The following is a 21263-nucleotide window of genomic DNA, read 5'->3' on the forward strand; positions in this document are numbered from 1 at the left end:
CAATTGGAATTTAATTTGAAAAAATGCGCAGTATTACATTTTTGGGAAAAGAGTAACAGCCCCCCATTTAGTTACAAAGTGAAACAAACAGAAATTCTGGAGGATAGATTACTTAAAATACTTGGATGTAACAATTACTCACGATCTGTCCTGGGGAAAGCAAATACGAGAAATATGCGGCCGTGCTAATAAAAAATTGGGATTTGTAAAAAGAGTGCTGGGTAAATGTGACGAAAAAGTGAAGGAACGATGTTTTCTTGCCCTAGTCAGGCCCCACCTAGAGTATGCTGCCATATATGGGATCCTCAAGAGATAAATTTAATTTCGGAATTGGAACGAGTTCAGCGGAGGGGGGCTAGATTTGTCAAAAATTGTTATGACCAACGCAGTAGCGTAACTTCTCTGCTAGAAAATTTAGGCTGGGATTCCCTTCCACAGCGGCGTTTACGATATAGATTTAACTTATTAAAAACATTTAAAGATGGGTCCTTTTCCGATGACATCAAGAACATAATACGAACCCCAACGTAATACGGGCGGAGGGATCACGAATATAAGTCTAGAGAGATTAACTGCAAGACAGACAGGTTTAAATGGTCATTTTTTCCAAGAACAATAAGAGACCAGAATACTTGTAATCGAAATCCCCCAGGAGCCGGCTCGACACAATAAGTATTAGCCTACAAGGTAGCGACTGCGCAGGGTTATACATTTATATTTATATATTTTTTTTGCAGGTTCCCCTTACCTTTCCCCATCCATTTGAAAAACCCTAACCCCCTCATCCCTTACCCTTTCCTCCTGGTGATGCACCCCCTGCCACACACCTTTTTGGTGGCTTGCAGGGTATTGATGTAGATGTAGATGAAGTCATTTTTGCCACGCTTGCAGTAGGATAAGTGTCACTGTACCGACCACGGTGGTCTTCCATTTCACTTCTATAAAAGAACTACTGATCCAAATTCAAGGAGTTATTGGCGGATCATCATTTATCAGATGTCATTTTTCAAGTTGCGGTACCTTCATAGGATTTGACAAATTTTTATATCCTTCATATCCAAGGCTGGTCTTCTACTTCCTCCGAGTACCGCCACTAAATGCCCACGACTGATTGTTCATCGGGTACAATCGCAGTACAGTGCGTAGCTAACTCCCAAGTGTGTCCAGAGATCCCACTTGCCATCCACAACCCAATGGTTGCACTAGATGGCTCAAAGCTAAGCCACAAGAGGATAAACGTTATCGAATGGGGAAATATGAAGGATGTATTCAGAGGGGAAACGAACCGTACACGGTTCCAATTTATTTCCACGTTCAGATCTGCAAACGGCATCGGACGCCTGATGAACTGAGGGTGTACTCAATCACGTGATCAAGAGGGGAAACGTCTGACCTCGTTTAAATAAAATTCTGAACTCACATCATCGAATTGTACCATCCCTCTTTATTACCCCAAAAATGAATATTTTGTCTCTACGCATAAGGCTTACACGAAACCTGTATTGCAGTCCCCAGTGATCATTTCTAACCTCTCAGAATGCATTTGAAATTATATCCATGTCCCTCGTTAATTTATCATCCGGAGGAATATTTTGAGTCTCTCTTATAGATTTCCAAAGCTTTCCAGATTTGCGGAATAACAAGTAGACCAGCGGAATCGCCGAAAAGGGGAAGGAAGGAAAGGGGCGAGCCCACCTGTTTCGACGCGGGAAGACGCTGTTCTCAAGGTGCAGGGCGGCGTTGATGTCACTCCTGGCCTTGCACGTGCACGCCTTGACGAACGACTTCTTGAAGTTGTCGCTGAGGAAGGCGTAGAGGACCGGATTGACGGCAGAGTTGGAGTAAGAGAGGCAGCCCGCGATGAGGAAGATGGTGACCCACAGCCTGGTCTGGCACTCCTTGGGGGGCTTGAAGATGAGCGTGATCTGCGTGACCCAGTAGGGCAGCCAGCAGAAGACGTACACGGCGATCACGGTGAGCACGAGGCGCGTCACCTTCCGGTGGGATCGACGCCGCTGCTCGCCGCTCGACCCGCCCCCTCCTGCGCGGTGGAAGACCAAGGAAGGTGAGGAGTGGAAGAGGTGCTTGGAGGGCCGGCGGCCGCACCACGCCCGTGCTCACTATGGGCGCGGTGCGGCCACCGGGGCCCGCGTATTGCACCTCGTTTGTCGCTGACGCCAAGTGTAACTCGACCTCATGATTGATGGGAAGCTCCATAGCTACATGGAATGTATCGGCCTGAGGTCACACTATCGCGCAGAGACAAGCCCCTTCTCTTTGGCCATGCCATGGTAGCATACCGTTTCCCGATTGGTATATTTTGCACCGAAACTCGATCTATAACTTTGTCCATTTTGATTCCGTAATGACTTTGACCTAAAAAATCAATTCCTTATCGACAGAAATTTGGAAAATAGCAGAAAAAATATTTTTATAAATACGCCTAGTTGACATAAATTAAGCCTTTGTGAATCCGGGATGACATTCTGTGATAAATTATTTTATATCTAGTTAGGAGTTCACATCAATATAGTTAAATGCAAATATATTCACTTTATACTTTAAATTAATTTGCAAAAGGCATTTTTGTATTTATTACAATAATAAACTTCTTATATTAAGCCTACTCCAACGTAAACCCTTTATTTTGATTTATAATTCTAATTAGTGGTTCCGCAGATGGATGTACCCCCTAATTTGAAAATTCCAATTCCGACTAACGAATAAGATCTGTAAAATAAATTGTCTCTCACTTGGTCAATATTTACCAGTGGCACACGAATCGTTTTATGGTATCATGTCCGTCTATTTATAATACTGAAAAGTATTTGTGACCCATTGCAATGCTATACTGCAAGCTTACAAAACGCTACGTTGCAACTAATCTCCAAGTCATCATCATTAAACGCTACGAAGATAGAGCAACAGCACATTTTACGCAAGAAAAATAAGTCTTGCAGCAAAGCAAATGTTTTCAAAGCACAATGTTAAAAATACATTCTAATTACCGTTAATGCACTCATATACAACATTTCTACACAATACTGCCAACCGTATCAGCGAACTTACTTACCTCTCGCAATGAATTCGGTGTTGCCTCTTCGAAGAGTCTTCGCCATTCATAGTATTTACTTAGTTTTTGGCCATTTAACAAACAATTACAAGTCCTACAAACTTTCCATATGAAGTTAACAAATGAAAAAGTTATGATTGTGCCTTAGCTAACTAACTGAGAGTAATCGAATTTATTCCGGAGCAGTACATTTAAAATGCTACGAACTTCACTTGCATGTATACACGTTTCTTTATCCTAAAACAAAGAATATTTTGTCAACTTGTTTATAAGGGAATAATGGATATTATTTTGAAATTAAAGTTCACAATTCACCACTGGCTGTGAAAATAATCTGCAATTGCAGATTAATAATATATTCCAACAAATTTAAGCAAATTATTTAATTTTTGAATCGTTTGGTTTAAACGTTTCTTAATGTTTTTGATGGTTTCATGGCTCAAATTTCTGGAAGTTCATGTTTATTAAATGAAGAACACAATGTAATTTTCCACGGTCCTTTATTGTGGTACTGCTAGTTTCAACGCTTAGGCGTCATCATCAGCGTGATGACGTCTAAGCGTTGAAACTCGTAGTACCAAAATATAGAAGAGTGGAAAAATACATTGTGTTCTTCATTTAATTTCTTAATGTTTCCTATTCATATATTTTATGATTTTAAACATTTAGCACCTGGCCGCGAGGGATGTCTCATTAATTCACACAGCTTGCACGGTTGTGGCGAACACATGAAGCAACCGAAACACTTTTGGACTCCTGACCAAAGGCTAGCGCACTCAAGCCGGTGATGCATAAAAGGTAATGGCTTAAAAAAACTACACGGCCAGAGTAAACACATTAGCAAATGTTATTCCAACTTGCAATCCATTTTACGTAATAACTTTCCTGGTCTGCCTGATTTTTAAACCAACACTGCCAACGAGTAGAATACGCACAATGCTTTGTTTTACCATCTTCTCTTAGCAACTCCGCGCCGTCGTTAAATATATTTTTGACTAACATTCTATCTATGTCGTCACAGGTCTTTGCGTCACTTGCAAAAGCGAAAAACAGTCAGTAAGGGGAACGAGTTGATGACCTGCACGATCCACTTGCTTTTAGGTTTTGCTGGGAACCCACCATTCAAGCCATCAACTTTTCTAACCACGTCGTTAACCAAGGCAATTGATTTCCTCATGTCCTCATCAAAGCGCGCCTTTCCTAAAAACATCAGCCAAACTTCAGAAACGTTCAATTGATTTCAACTCCATCCCTGAGGTCAGATGCATTTTCAGCCCCTTCACTGAAGAACAGACGCTGCGTGGACTACCTTTCGTCTGCCGCCTACCCCTCCACCTCTCCAGCATGGGTGACCCTACCAGGAGCTATGATAAAAGCTACAACCAGCACAGCTCTAGAAATCATCGGAACGCACATACCCTTTCCACCACGTCTAGGCTTTAGTCTATTGGAAGGAGAATTTGATATTTAATTCCATTATTTCGATTTTTTACTCGATCCTTTTCCGACTCTCATCAATTTCGTCACTTTTATTTTCTCAGGAAAATTATTCTTCACGTAAACCTATCACATTGATTCCTCATTGCGCTCGTTCAAAAATGACTCAATTCGCCTTTGGTTGGCCGATTTAAACTCGACTATTTGCAGCTAGTATAACCGATCGAAATGCTGGCTTTCCTTTAAATCTTCCGCGAAAGCCTCTTTCCGCCAGTTCCTCGAATGGCAAACTCGTGAAGGGCTGACGATTTCAGTCTCACCATCTCGCCAGGCAATTTTCATACCTGGCTACATATATTAAAGGCATGGATATATGTAATTTTCATTCAAATATCTCAAAGTGTCATCTTTTAAATCCCTTCTGGCTCAGAAACATCTCATATCGGAATTTGAATGCCCCTGCGGTTTGAGAAAAATGGAGAATCGAATTTCGGCGAAGAGGCCCATTTAGGGCCCTGCCCCACGCCGGAGGGCGTGGAGACTGGGGACGACAGACGCGACGCATTGTGAATGTAATAGCGGGATTAAATGAATAAACATTTGCTTTCATTTTGCCGAGGGCACTGAATTTTCGGGGAAAAATGTTGTGATGGAAAAAGTTGCCGCATTTATCGCGGAGGACGCCAAAACTTCCCCACGAATATCTCTTTCCCGAGGGAGGGATTACCACTTTGAGATAGAGAGAGTGAAACTACCTCCGATATTATCGACAAAATACACGATATGATAATGAGTGATCGAAAAAACAGAGCTTGCGATATAGATAAATAGAAATGAAGCAGGAATTTCAGAAGGTGCAATATTTTCAATTTTGCACAAAGTTTCTCCTCACCATTTTTCCGATCCACTCAAAACCCTTCCGACCACATCTATTTATTTATAAATGCCAAACATTCCTGTGTAATGTACCTGATGATATCGACTATTCAACGAAACCGGTCGTTTTTAAAATAAAATCAGTGGAATTTACAAAGTTGTTACTATTTTTTCCATCATGGAGTTCCATCAAGTTGAGCCGAATACCATAGTGTATACATATACGTGTATAAATACAGATGTACCTGTGTACACATGTATATATTAATATTATCTGTATTTTATAAGGCCATCTACCGGTTAAGGTAGGTTTTTGGATGGACACAGCTACTAAATAAAACATTTTGTGACTCCTAACAAAGCACAAAATCCAGCATCCTACTCTATATCAGGTCCCTCTTCATCTCTGAGTACTTTCTTCCTCCCTTCATCCCGTCCAACATCCCTATCATGTTCCTTCCATTTCCTCGTTTGCCTAACATTCTCCACTCAATTACAGTCTTCAACATCCCACTGCCGATCAATATGTCCTTCATCCACCTTCCCTGCCTCCATAGGATTTCTCCCAACAAACCCCTCTCTTCGCCCACCATACCAAGTACTTCCTCATTTGTTTTCTTCTCGGTCCATTTCACCTTCTCCATTCTTCTCCACACCCACATTTCAAAAGCCACCAGTCTTCGTCTATCCTCCTGCTTCAATGAACACGATTCCGCGCCGTACATACAGGGTTCGTCCGGAAAATAAGTGTACTGATTTTTTCCCGCCGCTCCAGGCGCGCCCAGCACCGCTCTGACGGGCTGTGATTGGAGGGGGGTATGTTGGCAAGCGACGCTGAAAAAGGCAGTCGGCTCTGAGCTATGGTGTAGTGAGGAACTCTGTTAACGCGAACCTCCACGCTCGACCCACGTCACGGAACGCGATGCCGAAGCAGCGTTATTCCATCAAATTTGCGGTAAAGCTTGGGAAATCGTCTACCGAAACTGTCGGTATGATTAACCAGGCTTACGGGGAGTGTCCAGAAACATGACCTTTCGGTGGCACAAGATGTTTGTGGAGGGCAGAGAAGAGGTCGACGACGAACCACGGTCTGGACGCCCATCAACGACACTCACCGACGAAAATGTGCGAAAAGTTCGCGATGTACTGAACTCTGATCGTCGTCTTAGTGTTCGGATGATAGCAGAGCAGTGTAATGTGCCAAAAACAATAGTGCACGAGATTATTAGGGAGCAATTACAGATGCGAAAAATTTGTGCAAAGTTGGTGCCGAAAGTGCTCAGTGATGATCAAAGACTCAATCGTTTGGAAATCGCGACACAACTTGCGGATTACTGCAAAAATGATCCACATTTTTTAGAGAACGTTGTTTCGGGTGACGAGACGTGGATCTTTGAGTACGACCCGGAGTCGAAGAGACAAAGTGCGGAGTGGCACACCCCATCATCACCCCGTCAAAAGAAAGCTCGCATGAGCAAATCTCGGATCAAGGCGATGCTCATTGTCTTTTTTGACAAAAGGGGAGTCGTCCACTAGGAATTTGTACCTGAACGACAAACTGTAAATGCTGCATTTTACGTCCAAGTGCTCGACAGGCTTCTAAAACGAGTCGCCCGCGTCCGGCCAGCGATCAAAAACATCTGGCGGCTGCATCACGACAATGCGCCGTCTCACACCGCGCTTGTCGTGTGGGACTTCTTGGCCAAGCACGGCGTGGCAACGCTGCCGCACCCGCCCTACAGCCCGGACTTGGAACCACCGGACTTCTTTCTGTTCCCGAAGATAAAGAGGAGTTTGAAAGGAACGCGATACGGGACTTTGGACGCCGTCAAAGAGGCCGTGACAACGTGTCTTCAAGAGGTTCCCGATGATGCCTTCGCGGGAGCGTTCCAGGAATGGGAACGCCGCTGGAAGAAGTGTATCGACTCACAAGGGTCCTATTTTGAGGAATATTAGCTTAAGATACGTAAAAGTGTAATAAAATTTTTTTCCTGAGCTCAGTACACTTATTTTCCGGACGAACCCTGTAGCTACGCTCCATATCAAAGTTTTTACGAGTCTTTTCTTAACATCCTTACTCAACGTCCCTCTCATCAACTCCCTCGTCCTTGTGAAAGCCTCTTTGCCTAGCGCAATTCTTCTCCTTACGTCACTACTACTTTGACCGTGTTGGCCCAAAACACTTCCGAGATACGTAAACTTTTCTACCTGCTCTAGATTTTGCCCTCCTATTTTAATGTTTAGCTTAGCCTTTTTCTTTCTGGAAAATCTCATAACCTTTGTTTATTAATATTGATTCTCATCCCATACCTGTTGCACTGAATTTCCAATTCACTAAGCAATGCTTGAAGCCCCTTGGCTGACTGACAAACTAAAGCTTGGTCATCAGCAAACCTAACTGATTTTACGAATTCCCCGCCCACTTTCATTCCTACCTCGAGTTCTTCCCATGCCTCTTTAATCATTTCCTCTGCATACAGGTTGAACAGCACAGGCGATAATGAGCAACCGTGCCTTACACCTCTTCCTGACACTGCCCATCCGGACTCCCCGTTCCAAACTCGTACCTGAGCAGTCTGAGACATGTAAAGGTTGCGGATTAGCCTCCTTTCCCTCCAATCTATTCCTATTTTCTGCAATATACTCATTAGTTTTTCCAAATTCACTCTATCAAACGCTTTTTCGAAATCTACGAAACAGGCAAATACGTACCTCCTGGTTGTGTTCTATATTCCTCTCGATTAATAATCTCATTACTGCAATGGCATCACGCGTACCTCGCGTGTGAAGTGATAGGAAGAGAAGAGAGTGAGGCAGAATTGCAGGAGTACCGGTGATTATTAATCGTCACCTCATTTTAAACCTCTATTCCCCATGCAGAAGGCTTATCCCCCCTCCGGCATTATCTTTCTCTACGCCCCCTACCCCTGCGCCCCTCGGCTGAATTTCTCCTCATTCTTGCCACTTTCGTCCTGACTAAAAATGAATTCTCTTTCCAAAGTTGTAGACTAAAGGCACCGCGATGGGAACTAGGATGGCACCATCATACGCAAATCTCTTCATGGGCCATCTCGAAGAAACTTTCCTGTCTCAGCAACCCTTCCAACCTCTTTTCTGGGTCCGCTTTATAGACATTTTTATTCTCTGGACACATGACTCTGAGTCTCTCAATTCCTTCAGACGCAAATTCCCACAACCTTTCGTTCGACCAGTGTTTTGCTCTTAGAATCCTAGAATCCCTGCCCGATTCAGCCACCAATATAGAGGTGAAAACTCGAGAATCCGCGTATATATTAGCTTTCCGATCTTTCAATATTCCCACCCTTAACCGACATCTTCCATTTCCCTTCCTGCATTCCCTACATCTCACCTCCCTTACCCCGCCCAGACCCCTTACCACTCTCCAGCAAATTTTCAGTCTTACTTGAAGAAGGCCTTGGAGAAAGCCGAAAGCTCAAACATTTTACCATGTGAGTGTCCTTTTAAGTGTTACTATTTTATTTGTGTTCTATTGGGCCGTCAAAATATTATACAGCTCGTGCGAATGTTTCCGTATAACCAGTATATATATATATATATATATATATATATATATATATATATATGTATGTATGTATGTATATATATATATATATGTATATGTGTATATATATATATATATATGTATGTATATATATATATGTGTATATATATATATATATATATATATATATATATATATATATATATCGACATATGTATGCATAAATATTTGGGTTAGTCCGTGTACTTAGGATTCGTGCACACTCAACGATCCTCGACTTCTGGTATTCAAATAAAAATCGAAGTAATATAATAAAACAAAATCGCCGAATAGCCGACATTTTTCTAAACAATCGTTTTCAAAAACCCAGAAATTTCATGGCCTTTTATCTCGGATCAGAATCAATGTAAAAAGACGTTTGATGTCTTACTTTCAATCTTAATTGCATGCCAAATTAAACTGTATTAAAAATGTTTTTTAAAGAAATAATTTTTCCCGAGTGCACAAATATTCCTTTGCAGTCAAGAGGTGTGTTGGAGGGGAGGGAGGAGGATGGCTGACTCACCCGTGGCGGCGCTGGAGACGGTTGAGTTGACGTCCGAGGATATGTTGCTGGACTTGGAGGCCTCGGCGTGCTTCTTCTGCTGGTGGCGGGGGCCGACGGTGCGTAGGCGGCGGATAACGAGGTAGTAGAAGACGAAGATGAGCATGAGCGGGAGAAAGAAGCTGAGGACGAAAGAGTAGAGCGTGAAGGCCGTCTGTCCGCTCACCAGGCCGCCCTCCGGCCACAGGATGTTGCAGTGGCGGTCCATGGTGTTCGTGTACATGAAGATGGGGATCATGAGCAGGGCACTCGCCGACCACGCCGCGAATGACACCACCTACCGAGGGAAGCGCGCCGTTTAGCCCCGCTCTCAACCCCCACTCTCCACCGCCACTTTCCACCCCCGCTTCCATCTCGACTCAGATCGTGAAAAAGGGGGCAGAGTAGGCGTGTCAGAATTGATTGCAAATGGAGGTCAAGATTTAAATAGAGCATTACATCAGCTAATTTGCAGTATTTGGAGATCGGAAGAGTTCCCAGAAGACTGGAAGACAGGATTGATTTGTCCAATATATAAAAAGGGTGAAAAATGTGTTTGCAAAAACTATAGGGGAATTACATTACTAAATGTAGCATGTAAAATGTTCACCAGTCTTTTTCTAAAACGCATAAGCACCCATACTGTAGACATATTGGAAGAATATCAGTGTGGCATTAGAGCTGGTAGAAGTACCATTGACAAGATATTCTCGGTAAGACAAACAATGGAGAAATGCTACAAATATAATGTTGACTTGCATATACTCTTCATTGACTTCAAACAAGCTTTCGACAACGTGTACAGTAAAGAGTTGCTACGTGTTTTGAGAGGCTACGATATTCCAGAGAAACTGATTAGACTGGTTCAATTGACAATGCATGAATCACAATGTAAAGCCTTTATTGGGGGTAGAGCAAGTAGAGCATTCCCAGGGGTAATACAAGGAGATGCTCTCTCAGTCACGTTATTCAACCTCGCCCTACATAATGCAATGAAAGACTTGAATTTAAGAGGGACCATAGTGCATAAATCCCAGCAAGGATTCGTATATGCAGACGATGTAGCACCAATTGATCGAAATGTGAATGACCTAGAAGAAATGTTTAACATTTTAGAAAACACTGGTAAAGAAGTGGGGCTGAAGGTTAGTGAAGAGAAGACTAAACACTTGAAAATGTCAGCTTCTCAGAACAAGCGGGACCTGTACATCATAATAATTGGGAATTATGAGTTTGAGGGTGTCAAGGAGTTTACCTATCTAGGAGTCAGACTTAACAATGAAAATAAAGTATCCACGGAGATCAACCAAAGGGTATTGGATGGTACCAAGGTATATTTTGCAAATGTAACACTATGTAGACGATATCTTTGCTATATGGACAGGCACTGATAGACAGTTGGATAAGTTTATGAACAACCTGAATTCCCAATGCGAAAGTATCAAGTTCACTTGTGAGAAAGAACAGAATAATCAATTAAATTTTTTAGATATCACAGTGTCGAGAAAGGGACGGGACTTTGATTTTGCAATTTTTCGGAAAAGTACCACCACAGAGCACATCATCCCCTCCAACTCACGTCATCACATATCGCATAAGCTTTCCACTTTTCATTTCCTTTTAAACAGACTGTTAGCCATCCCCCTTTCTGAAAGTAATTTTGCTAAAGAACTCAAAACGATTAAAGGTTTAGCAATGAAAAATGGTTACAAAGAAAATTTAATTGACAGAATGCTACAAAGAAAATGTTCCTCCAAAGCATACAATCCTTTGTTCAAACCTATTAATACGGAGGAAATAGGTTACAAATGGTGCAAACTCCCATATTATGGATTAATTTCACAGAAGTTAGCCAACCTTTTTCCTAGAGAGAAATTTTGAATAGCTTTTTATTATAATAATAACTTAAAATCATTCTTGAATGACACTAAAGACAAAATATGTACGCAAAATAAAAGTGGTGTGAATAAGCTAACGTGTGGGGACTGTGGTGCTATATATATAGGTCAAACGGGGAGGTCATTAAAGACACGGGCGGAGGAACATAAACGCTGTTTTAGAACTTGTGACCTCAAACAATCACACTTCGCCAAACATCTATGGGAAGAAAACCATGGGAGTGATTTCAACCCAGAACTGTTTCACAAGAGTGAAAAAGGAATGAGGATGGACAAGTGGGAAGAACTTGAAATCAGAAAGAACTTAAAAACGGGTCATTTGGTTAATGATTTATTGTTTGAATACCTCTCCCCAATCCTGAAAGTACCCCTTTCCCTCACAGATAGACCCGACAAACCCCCCCACCCCACCCCACCCCACTCTAAACCAATCAAGCACCTGTCCTGACACTTAACACCCCTCTTCCCCCTCCCCATCAACGCCAATCGCAACTCCATTTTCTTTCACCTCCTCCTCTCCCCCCTCTCTCTCCCCTCCCTCTCCCTCATGATTGGTATATAAGTGAACTGAGACTGATTTATTTTGTACCTGATGATGACGCTTGAGCGTTGAAACCGGTTGTACGCTAATAAAGGACAGTGGAAAGTTACTTTGTATTCTTAATTTCATTAAAATGAATTTCCACAAGGTTGAGCCAGGAACAATTGAAATGTAACACTCCTCAAATAAATGTTACTATCAAGGAATACAAAACTGAATATCTATAAAACGCTTATTAGACCCGCTGTAACTTATGGAGCTGAGACATGGACATTAACAAGTCAGGATGGAGAAGCCCTTAGAGAATTTGAAAGAAAAATAATAAGGAGAATCTATGGCCCAATTAGAGGAGGAGAGAGATGGAGAATTGGAATGGACATGGAGATAAATGAACTTCTAGAAGGGAAGGACATAGTTAAATTTGCCAAGTCACCGTGGCTGGCATGGTTGGGCCATGCAGAAAGGATGGAAAATGACAGAATGCCCAAACCGATACTTAATATCCAGATGGAAGGGGTCAGAAGAAGAAGTAGACCAAGGAAGAGATGTCTACAGGATGTGGAAGATGATTTGAAAGCAATGGGAGTTACAAGATGGAAGGAAAAAGCAAGAGCAAGAACTCTGAATGGAGGCATATCATAGGGGAAGCCAAGGCCCACACTAGGCTGTAGAGCTACAGGTGATGAGGAGGCGTGTCACGTGATTGAAAGGACCAGGAAACCCTTGCATTGTTAATTTGGTGCGAATGACGAGGTAGTCTTCAGGTTTCACATCTTCCATGGTGGATTAGAGATGTGGACCATCATCCTTTCCCACTAGAAATTCATTGACAAGCAGTTGCTGTTTAAATGTGGCCAAGAATTATTTTTCAGGTTATTATGTTATCATTAGTTTTGAGCAGTTTACAAGGCAGTGGGACAGCATTTCAATAAAGACAGCAAACATAAAACGATTTGGGATTAAAATGGTGAAATTCCGGCTGTAGATGAAGGAAAGCCAAGAGATGAAAAAAATACTTTGAGGATTTTTATGGCATAACAGATGTACATACAAGAATGCTGTGAGGAGATAATTGTATCGAGAATTATGAGAAAGGAGACTTTATCCTTATGTTTAAATTTAACATTGCAGTAAAGGACTTAAAGCCAGAAAAGGCACCAGGGGTCGACGATATGACTGCAGAATTGATGAAAAATTCAGGAAATAAGAACGCCTTACAGCCCCGCACCATAATATGTATATGAGAGGAGGAGATACATGTATATTGGAGAAATTGAAGAAATATGCAATCGTCCCGTTGCCAGAAAAGAAAAAGACAGAAAAGTATGAAAACCTTGAAATAATCAGCTTAATGGCATATGAATTGATTACGGAAATAATGATACCCTAAAGAGCGGAGGAAAAAGTAGATGAGTGAACACGTGAGGATCAGTTTCGGTTGAGAAGAAATAGGGGAACAAGGGAAGATGTTCTTGCTCTCAGACTTGTGGTGGAGAGGGGGATACAGAGAGATGAATCGACCCCTTTTGGATTGTTTGTTCTAAGATCATCTTGGATTGGAATGTGATGCAACGTGCCCTATAGGAAATTGGAATGAATTACAACGACAAGTGACGACTGGCACACGCTCTATGAGGAAGCAGCGGTAATTAGATGGCGTGAAAGGAGGGAAGAAGCTGAAGTAAAGAAAGAAGTAAGGGACGGTTGCCTGTTATTGCATTTGATATTTAAAATTTACTTGTATTTGATTACGAGTACCCATCACCCTGCAAACCATCGCAAGGGCATGTGTTGTAGACACCATCCATACGTGCAAACATATTAGTTCATAAATGCATTTGAATATATATTAGCTGGTATTAAAACACTTGCAATCAAACACACACACATGTTAATATACATAATGCAATAAATAATTCGTGAGCTTAACTGAATCATCAAATATTTTCTTAAAGTAACTCTTCGGGTGCTTTTGCTCGATTTTGTCATTAAAATGTATTGTGCCAGGGTAGAAATGAAATATGTCAGTGATGGTATTTAACTTTGGTGGTTTAATCTGCCAATGCAATTTTGGGTAATATGCTATTTCATCTCGGTGTTGCAAGCTAATTTCGGGGTCCTTTACCTTTCTAAAATTCGAAAGTTTGCATATTTCATTCGTGAATTCTAATTCATTTGGAACTATCCACCTAGCTCTTCCAAAGTACCGTTAATGATTACTATGTCCTCGCAGCCATTTTTAACGAACCTAGATTTTCCCTGAATCGTTCCCAAATCCTTAACTTACGTTTTACCAGACGGATCCTGAATAATTGCTACGAATTCCAAATTTGGCCCTAATAAAGCGAAGTCTCTCTGTAATCATTTCATTGCACTTTCCTAAGGCCCATCTAATGAATCCTAGCTTTCTTGAGGCTGAAATACCAATCTTTTGGACCGTTGGCAGTGGTCATAACACGAAACGTTGCACAACCAAGATGACAGCAGACGAAAATAAGATCCAGGAGTGTACCGCAACGGCTATAATGGGTAGGCACATGGCGACGATTAGGACGATGATGAGGAAATTGAAGCTAGGACACAACAAAAGAGAAAGGAGATATGACGCATATGACATGTATACAACGCATATAATACGCATGCTAGGCTTATATGAGTTGAGGTGTAGAGACAGCGGAGATTACTGGAACGGTAGTTCGGGAGTAACTGATTGTTGGGGGAGGGGGCGACATTGAACGTGGAGAGGCTGTAGTAAAGCATACGAAATTTAAGAGAAGGGCAGTGAATATATATAAGGGGAGTGATGGAATTCCATTGGTTGAGATTGGAGCTAACCCGACCGATCTGATGGTAGGTAGGCCTACATGCCAACATGTAGTCACCAGGAGGAATAAATTAATAGCTTGTACGACCAAGTAGAAGGAATAATCGGAAACGAGTCAGGAAGGAAACACCTTCCAGTGGTGGAAGATTGGAACGCAATGGCAGGCGAAGGGAGGTGAGTGGGTAGGAGAGCAGGAATTAGGATTTACAAATGATCGCGGAGAAACCGCAACCAAGCTCTGCCGGAGAAAAGGCTTGATATTCCCTAATACCTGGTTCAAACATCATCTCCGGCAGAGGTTCACATGGAAGATGTCGGGTGAACAAATAGCCACCAGTTAGACCATACGTATCATTGTCTGGCATTGACTTAGAAACATGTCAACTACTTAAACAGCTTCAAGACGCAGATTTGTACCATAACTTAGTTGTCAATGAAAGCAATTTAAAATTTGAAAGGATTAGAATGACTGAGGGATTAATTGGTATTTTAATGGATAAACTGGAGTAAAAAGGAATGAATACCAAGAAAACCTTTATGAATATTTAAATGAAAGACAGGAGAATGGAAAAATATGTGGAAGGTGGACGTGGCTTAAGAACGGTATAGAAGAGCAGCTAAGGCAACAATAGGAATCGTGGGGAATAAGAGAATGAAGGAGGTACGGGGAAGACGCTCCAGGGGGTGGATGAAGGTAACTAGGAAAATGTAAAAACCTAAAGACGGATGTAGGAATAGTAATGTACAGATAACTGAAAAGTAAAATTAGGCTAGAAACTAATGTCGGTGAAACTACATGGAAAAGTGAAAGAAATAAGTTATACATATATGAGGAAAGTGACAGGGATCAGCAAGGGGGAAAACTCTAACTATTACAAGGGATAGTACAGGTGAGCTATTTATTGAGCCAGAAGAGATTCAGGGATACAGGAAAGAATGCATGACAAAGATTCGTGGCAAAAATACAGTGCCGGTCAATTTATAAATGGAAATGAAATGCGACGTAGACGAGGATAGTCTGGGTGCAGGAATACTAAACAGCGACACAGAAAAAAAAACACCACGGGAGATGAAATTGGACGAGGCAGCAAGAGTAGATTCCTCATGCAATTACTAAAGAGTTTTAAAAAATGGAAGGAGGGAATATTTGAATTTAAATGTAGTATTTATGAAGTAGGATTGTGGCCAAAAGATTTCTGCAAATTAATTTTTATTCTAATTTAGGAAAGTGTATAGCAGCTGTGTGTGAGGTCCATTTATAGGGCTTACAATATAGTTAGTTTAATGTCACATGCAGCAAGGGTAGTTCTCACAATCATCAATAGTATTTCCAAAAATAGTGCGAAAAACTACCAAGGCAAAGATCCAATTGGCTACCGAAAGGGAAGAGGAAAGCATGAAGTCATTCCAGTGGGTGATGAGGAGATCTGCAGAAGTAAGCATCAAATGCAAACAATGTCTTTCTGGGATTTAGCGAGCGCATTCGACCGAGTAGAGCGATCAAAGTGAATGGAGATATTGCGGAATATGGTAGTGAACTGGAGGGTTTGGCGACATCATCGAAAATTATAGAAAAATCAGACGGAACAGGTGTGGGAGAGGAAGAATCGGGATTGGTAGGGGAGTGAGAGAGGGTTGTGCGTTATCAGCGATAGTTTTCAACATATACGAGGTCTGTCCAAAAAGTATCGCGAATGTTGAATTTCCGCGGGTTACATGTTTAATTTTCGATTTTTTTGTGGCGTTATACATGGTATTTATGTATCTCCCTTGTGCCGCAAAGGTTAGCCATTTTGAATGCTTCGTTAATTTTTGACAGCTGTTTTGCTGGGACGTGTTTTGGCTTGTCTTCGATTTTTGCCTGTTCCAAAACATGGATCAAAGAATCTGTATGAAATGTTGTATGAAAAACGAAATTAAGTGCGCGGACGCATTCCGAATGTGTACTTTGGCATAAAGAGAAGCTACCTTTGACCGAAGTGACCTTTATCGGTGGTAGAAAATGTTATCAGAGGGCCGAGAAGATGTAAACGTCGAAGAGTATGACGGACGCCCGAGTACATCAACGACAGACGAAAACATTGATGAAGTGAATAAAATAGTATTGGCCAATCGTCGAATCACCGTTGGAGAAGTTTCTGTAAACCTAAACATATCGATTGTGCCATTGGATTTTAACCAATGATGTGGGCATGACACGGGTCGCCGCGAAATTCGTACCAAAATTGCTCAATTTCGACCAAAAAGTACAATGCATTAACATTGCTAACGAGATAATTGAATGATTACAGTTTTCTTCGATCGGAGGGAAGTTGTGCGTCATGAGTTGTTGCCACAGGGTAGAACGGTAAATAAGGAATATTACCTGCAAGTTATGCATAATTTTCCCAAAGCAATCCACCACAAAACCCCCAGATTTTTGGAACAACAAAATTGCCTCTTGCACCATGACAACGCCCCTGCTCACATATCGTTACTTGTGCGCGAATTTTAGGCCAAAAACAACATACTAATGATGCCGCAGCCACCGTATTCCCCAGATTTGGCCCCAAGCGACTTTTTTTGTTCCCAAAACTGAAGAGGTCCATGAAAGGACGACGCTACCCTATGATAGACGAGAAAAAATTGCATTGAAGGAGGAGCTGAACAAGATCACAAAAAATGATTTTCTGAAATGCTTAGAAGATTGGAAAAAATGTCGGCACAAGTTTATAATATCTGATGGGGATTACTTTGAAGGGGGAAAAATAGATATTCATGAATAAATAAATAATTTTTGAAAAAACACAAAAGTCGTGATACCTTTTGAATAGACCTCTTATGCCCAGGAAATTTGGAGGAATCATAGGAAGTAGTTAGCTGAAAATAAAAGTGGAAGGCGATATGATTAAGCCATTTAGGTTTCTTAGGTCAACAAGACAGTTAAGTGATAGTAAGTCAGAGAGACAGGGGATTGCAATAATTATGTGCTTTACAAGTGCTTTACAAGAGAAGTCGGGAGACACGGGATGAGTATTAGACACAATAAAATAGAAGTAATTAAATACTAAAGACGGAGGAAAGTAAAATTAAGTATTAAAATCGGAGGGGGGGATAAACTAGAGCAGGTGGAGCACTTCGTGTATTTGGGCAGTATTTTGGAGGAAAGGAGACGTTGTGCTCGGGGTAAGAAGAGAAGAATTGAATGAATGAAGGAGGCCGTTGTATGAAGAGAACTGATGACAATTACAAGTATACGGAGGAAAAAGTGAAGACAAGGTTAATAAAAACTTAAAATTGGAGATGGATGATGGAGAAAACGAGCTTGGCCGAGAGGAAGACGAACTCTCGTGTTCTGAATAGGGTGGGCAGAGGAAGAAAGTTACACGGGGAAATCCGAAAAAGGCAGAATAGTGGGTGGGAATAATATTGAAAGATATGTCGAACACCGTGACAGAAGGGAGGGATGCCTCACGTCGCCCGATACCTGCGGCGGCGTGCCCCATTCCCTACATGTGACTTCAGGGGCGGAGACTATGAGTTGTATGTCTATGTGATAGCAGAATTTCCCCCTCTTGCTATTCAATTCTGCATTACCTGTCTTGTGATGGTGAAGGCCTATCGCATAAATGGTTTTGGTTCATTTTTATTCCCTTTTTTCGCATGACAAATGGATAATTTTTCAGGTGAATTACCCCATGTTTCAAATTAGGTTATTCGATTGATTGTATTACACTTGTAGGTGCATGTGCTTATGTATGTTAATTGATAGTGCATATGTTTGAATGCGTGTAAGTTAAAAAGAATTTTGCATAAATATATACGCCGCTGAGGGTATAGATTTGTATAAATTTGTTGGTTTTACATGTAGTTTTATCCTCTTTTACGGGTGGTGATGTAACATTTCTCACCACACGCCCTTGCAACGGCTTACGGATTATTATGTAGATGTATATGCAGGTGAACGGAGAACGTTAAGTAGGCGGGGTAAAGAAAGAAAGAGAGTATACCAGCATGAAGGGAGGCAGAAGTTGGGAAGAAGAGACGACAAATAAATGGGAAGTTTCCAAGATACTTGTAAATAAATAGCGTCCAAAAACCTACCTTTAAAATGAGTAGACTAATTTGTTTGATGATATTAAATGTAAGTGCTTCAATTTATTTTACCTGAGTGGATATACAGGTAACTTGAAATAATCATAAAAGCACTAATTTATTTAAGTTGGTGAGGTCATCTAAATATATATTATACAGAGAAAACATATTAAAATTTTCTCAAGAAATAATGGTTAATAGTATGGAACGAATGCAATTTTGAATTATAAAAATGAATTCCTTAGCGGCATTGCGTGGTGGAGGACCGCGGTTTTTGATGTCATCTGTTTCCTTTGGACTCGGTTCGAAAGAGACCTCATGAAGCGGGACGCGGAAATAATTGTACAGGGTTCGTCCGGAAAATAAGTGTACTGAGCTCAAGAAAAAAAAATTATTACACTTTTACATATCTTAAGCTAATATTCCTCAAAATAGGACCCTTGTGAGTCGATACACTTGTTCCAGCGGCGTTCCCATTCCTGGAACGCTCCCGCGAAGGCATCATCGGGAACCTCTCGAAGACTCGTCGTCGACCTCTTCTCTGCCCTCCACGAACATCTTGTGCCACCGAAAGATCATGTTTCTGGACATGGCTGACTCCCCGTAAGCCTGGTTAATCATACCGACAGTTTCGGTAGACGATTTCCCAAGCTTTACCGCAAATTTGATGGAATAACGCTGCTCCAAAAACTTCGGCATCGCGTTCCGTGACGTGGGTCGAGCGTGGAGGTTCGCGTTAACAGAGCTCCTCACTACACCACAGCTTGGAGCCGACTGCCTTTTTCAGCGTCGCTTGCCAACATACTGTACCCCCCTCCAATCGCAGCCCGTCAGAGCGGTGCTGGGCGCGCCTGGAGCGGCGGGAAAAAATCAGTACACTTATTTTCCGGACGAACCCTGTATGCGAGAATGCCACCCCAATTGCATGTTTTCGGGAGAGATTTCAATTACCTTTCCCAACGAACTAGTAGGGAATCACCTGAGCACGCAAAAATGCGACCAATAAGCACTTTGAAGTGGTAATAACAATGCTCCAGGCGTTGGAGAGCTTTGAAAACGAACGAAAGTGACCTGGGGGAGTCGGCGTTCCGTGAGCGAGAGTCGTGCGCACGATGACGCCGTGCGCAGGTCTCTTGCAGAAGTGATCTCGGGCACCTTCCGCAAAGATCTGACCATGTCGACCTCCTTTTAATGCCACAGTACAGACAAAGAACTCATATGCCGTCCTCCACCGGGGGAGCCTAGCCAACCTCCTATTTGTGTTTGATCCCAATAAGAACGGAATAGTTCACGTGAATTGTTGAATTTCAGAGACGGTGTTAGGATGTTTCAGGAATGCATTGAAATGCTTTATTTAAATCACCTCCAACCCCATCGAGGAATGCGTACGTGCAGACAAGGCTCCCCGGTGGTTAGGAACGCTGTTCCCATGGGTCGCGAACTTGAATTTTGCATTTGCCACGGTATCTTTTGGCTACAATTTTTACAACGGCTATCGTCAATTAAGGAGGTAATATTTTTGACTTTGCTATAATTTTGGGAGTTGAATTTATAACTTTCACAGTTGCCAGCAATAAATTACCTCGGAAATGAGAAGTTAGGCTCGTGAGTTCATATTACCTGCACGTATTTCCTTGATTTAAAGTATGGGATTTTCATAAGACTAAACGATAACTATGCAGGTGAGAAGTAAACGGGGAAGAGACCCGCCGTTAATAGGAAGTCCACCCACACGGATAGGTAGCTCAATGCCAACTCGCATCACCGAGCATCTCGAAAGACCGCTTTGGTGTCCACTCTCATGCACCGGGCTTACACCCTATCCGACTTTGACTCCTTGGAGACAGAATTGAAAAACCTGACGACTGAAATACGCAGGAATGGACACATGACCAACATGATCTTAATAAGGACCACGAAAGTGGCAAAGAAATCACGTCAGCTGACCACCCATAAAAACGGAGAGGAAGAAGCAACACAACCAAGGGAGCGAGTCACCATTTCATAAGACTCGGGGACCTCCGAAAGGATAGCCAGGATCCTCAACAACAAACGCGACGCTGTGACAAGGTTCAATACCAAAAAAAAACAGCCTGTTGCATGGACCAAAAGATAACACCCGAAGATTAAAAGAACTCTAGTAGATATATGCAGGCGTGACGCCATAACGAACAAGAAATAGGGCAAATAGAAATTATATGAATTAATTGAGGTGATGAGGATGGCATTGAGAAGGCACCCGTATCACAAATGTTTTCGTCGCGGGATAAGATTCGTTTATATTTGATTTGGAATTGTCTTGGTTGGAGTAGTGGAGATTTGGATTTGGAGGACAATAAGTAAAAGGTGAATGGACAAGAAAAGCAACCTAGAAGCATTAGGTTTGTATAGAAAGTATTGGTAACAATATTTTCCTGACGTGTGCGTGAAGTCC

At 41.9% G+C, this 21263-nt stretch overlaps 1 protein-coding gene across 1 annotated transcript in view; it reads right to left on the reverse strand.

Annotated features, from left to right (window-relative positions):
- LOC139695390 (somatostatin receptor type 5-like) overlaps positions 1–21263 on the reverse strand; it is a 46326-nt gene that overhangs the window by 9474 nt on the left and 15589 nt on the right. The window contains exons 3-4 of the mRNA XM_071594161.1: positions 9562–9790; positions 1696–2038 (exon numbers count right to left, since the gene is read on the reverse strand). Coding sequence (XP_071450262.1) covers positions 1696–2038; positions 9562–9790 — 572 coding nt within the window. The remainder of the gene's footprint in view (positions 1–1695; positions 2039–9561; positions 9791–21263) is intronic.

Source organism: Hetaerina americana, unplaced genomic scaffold (assembly GCF_022747635.1).
Source record: "Hetaerina americana unplaced genomic scaffold, ioHetAmer1.1.p SCAF_1, whole genome shotgun sequence".
Taxonomy (NCBI): Eukaryota; Metazoa; Arthropoda; class Insecta; order Odonata; family Calopterygidae; genus Hetaerina; species Hetaerina americana.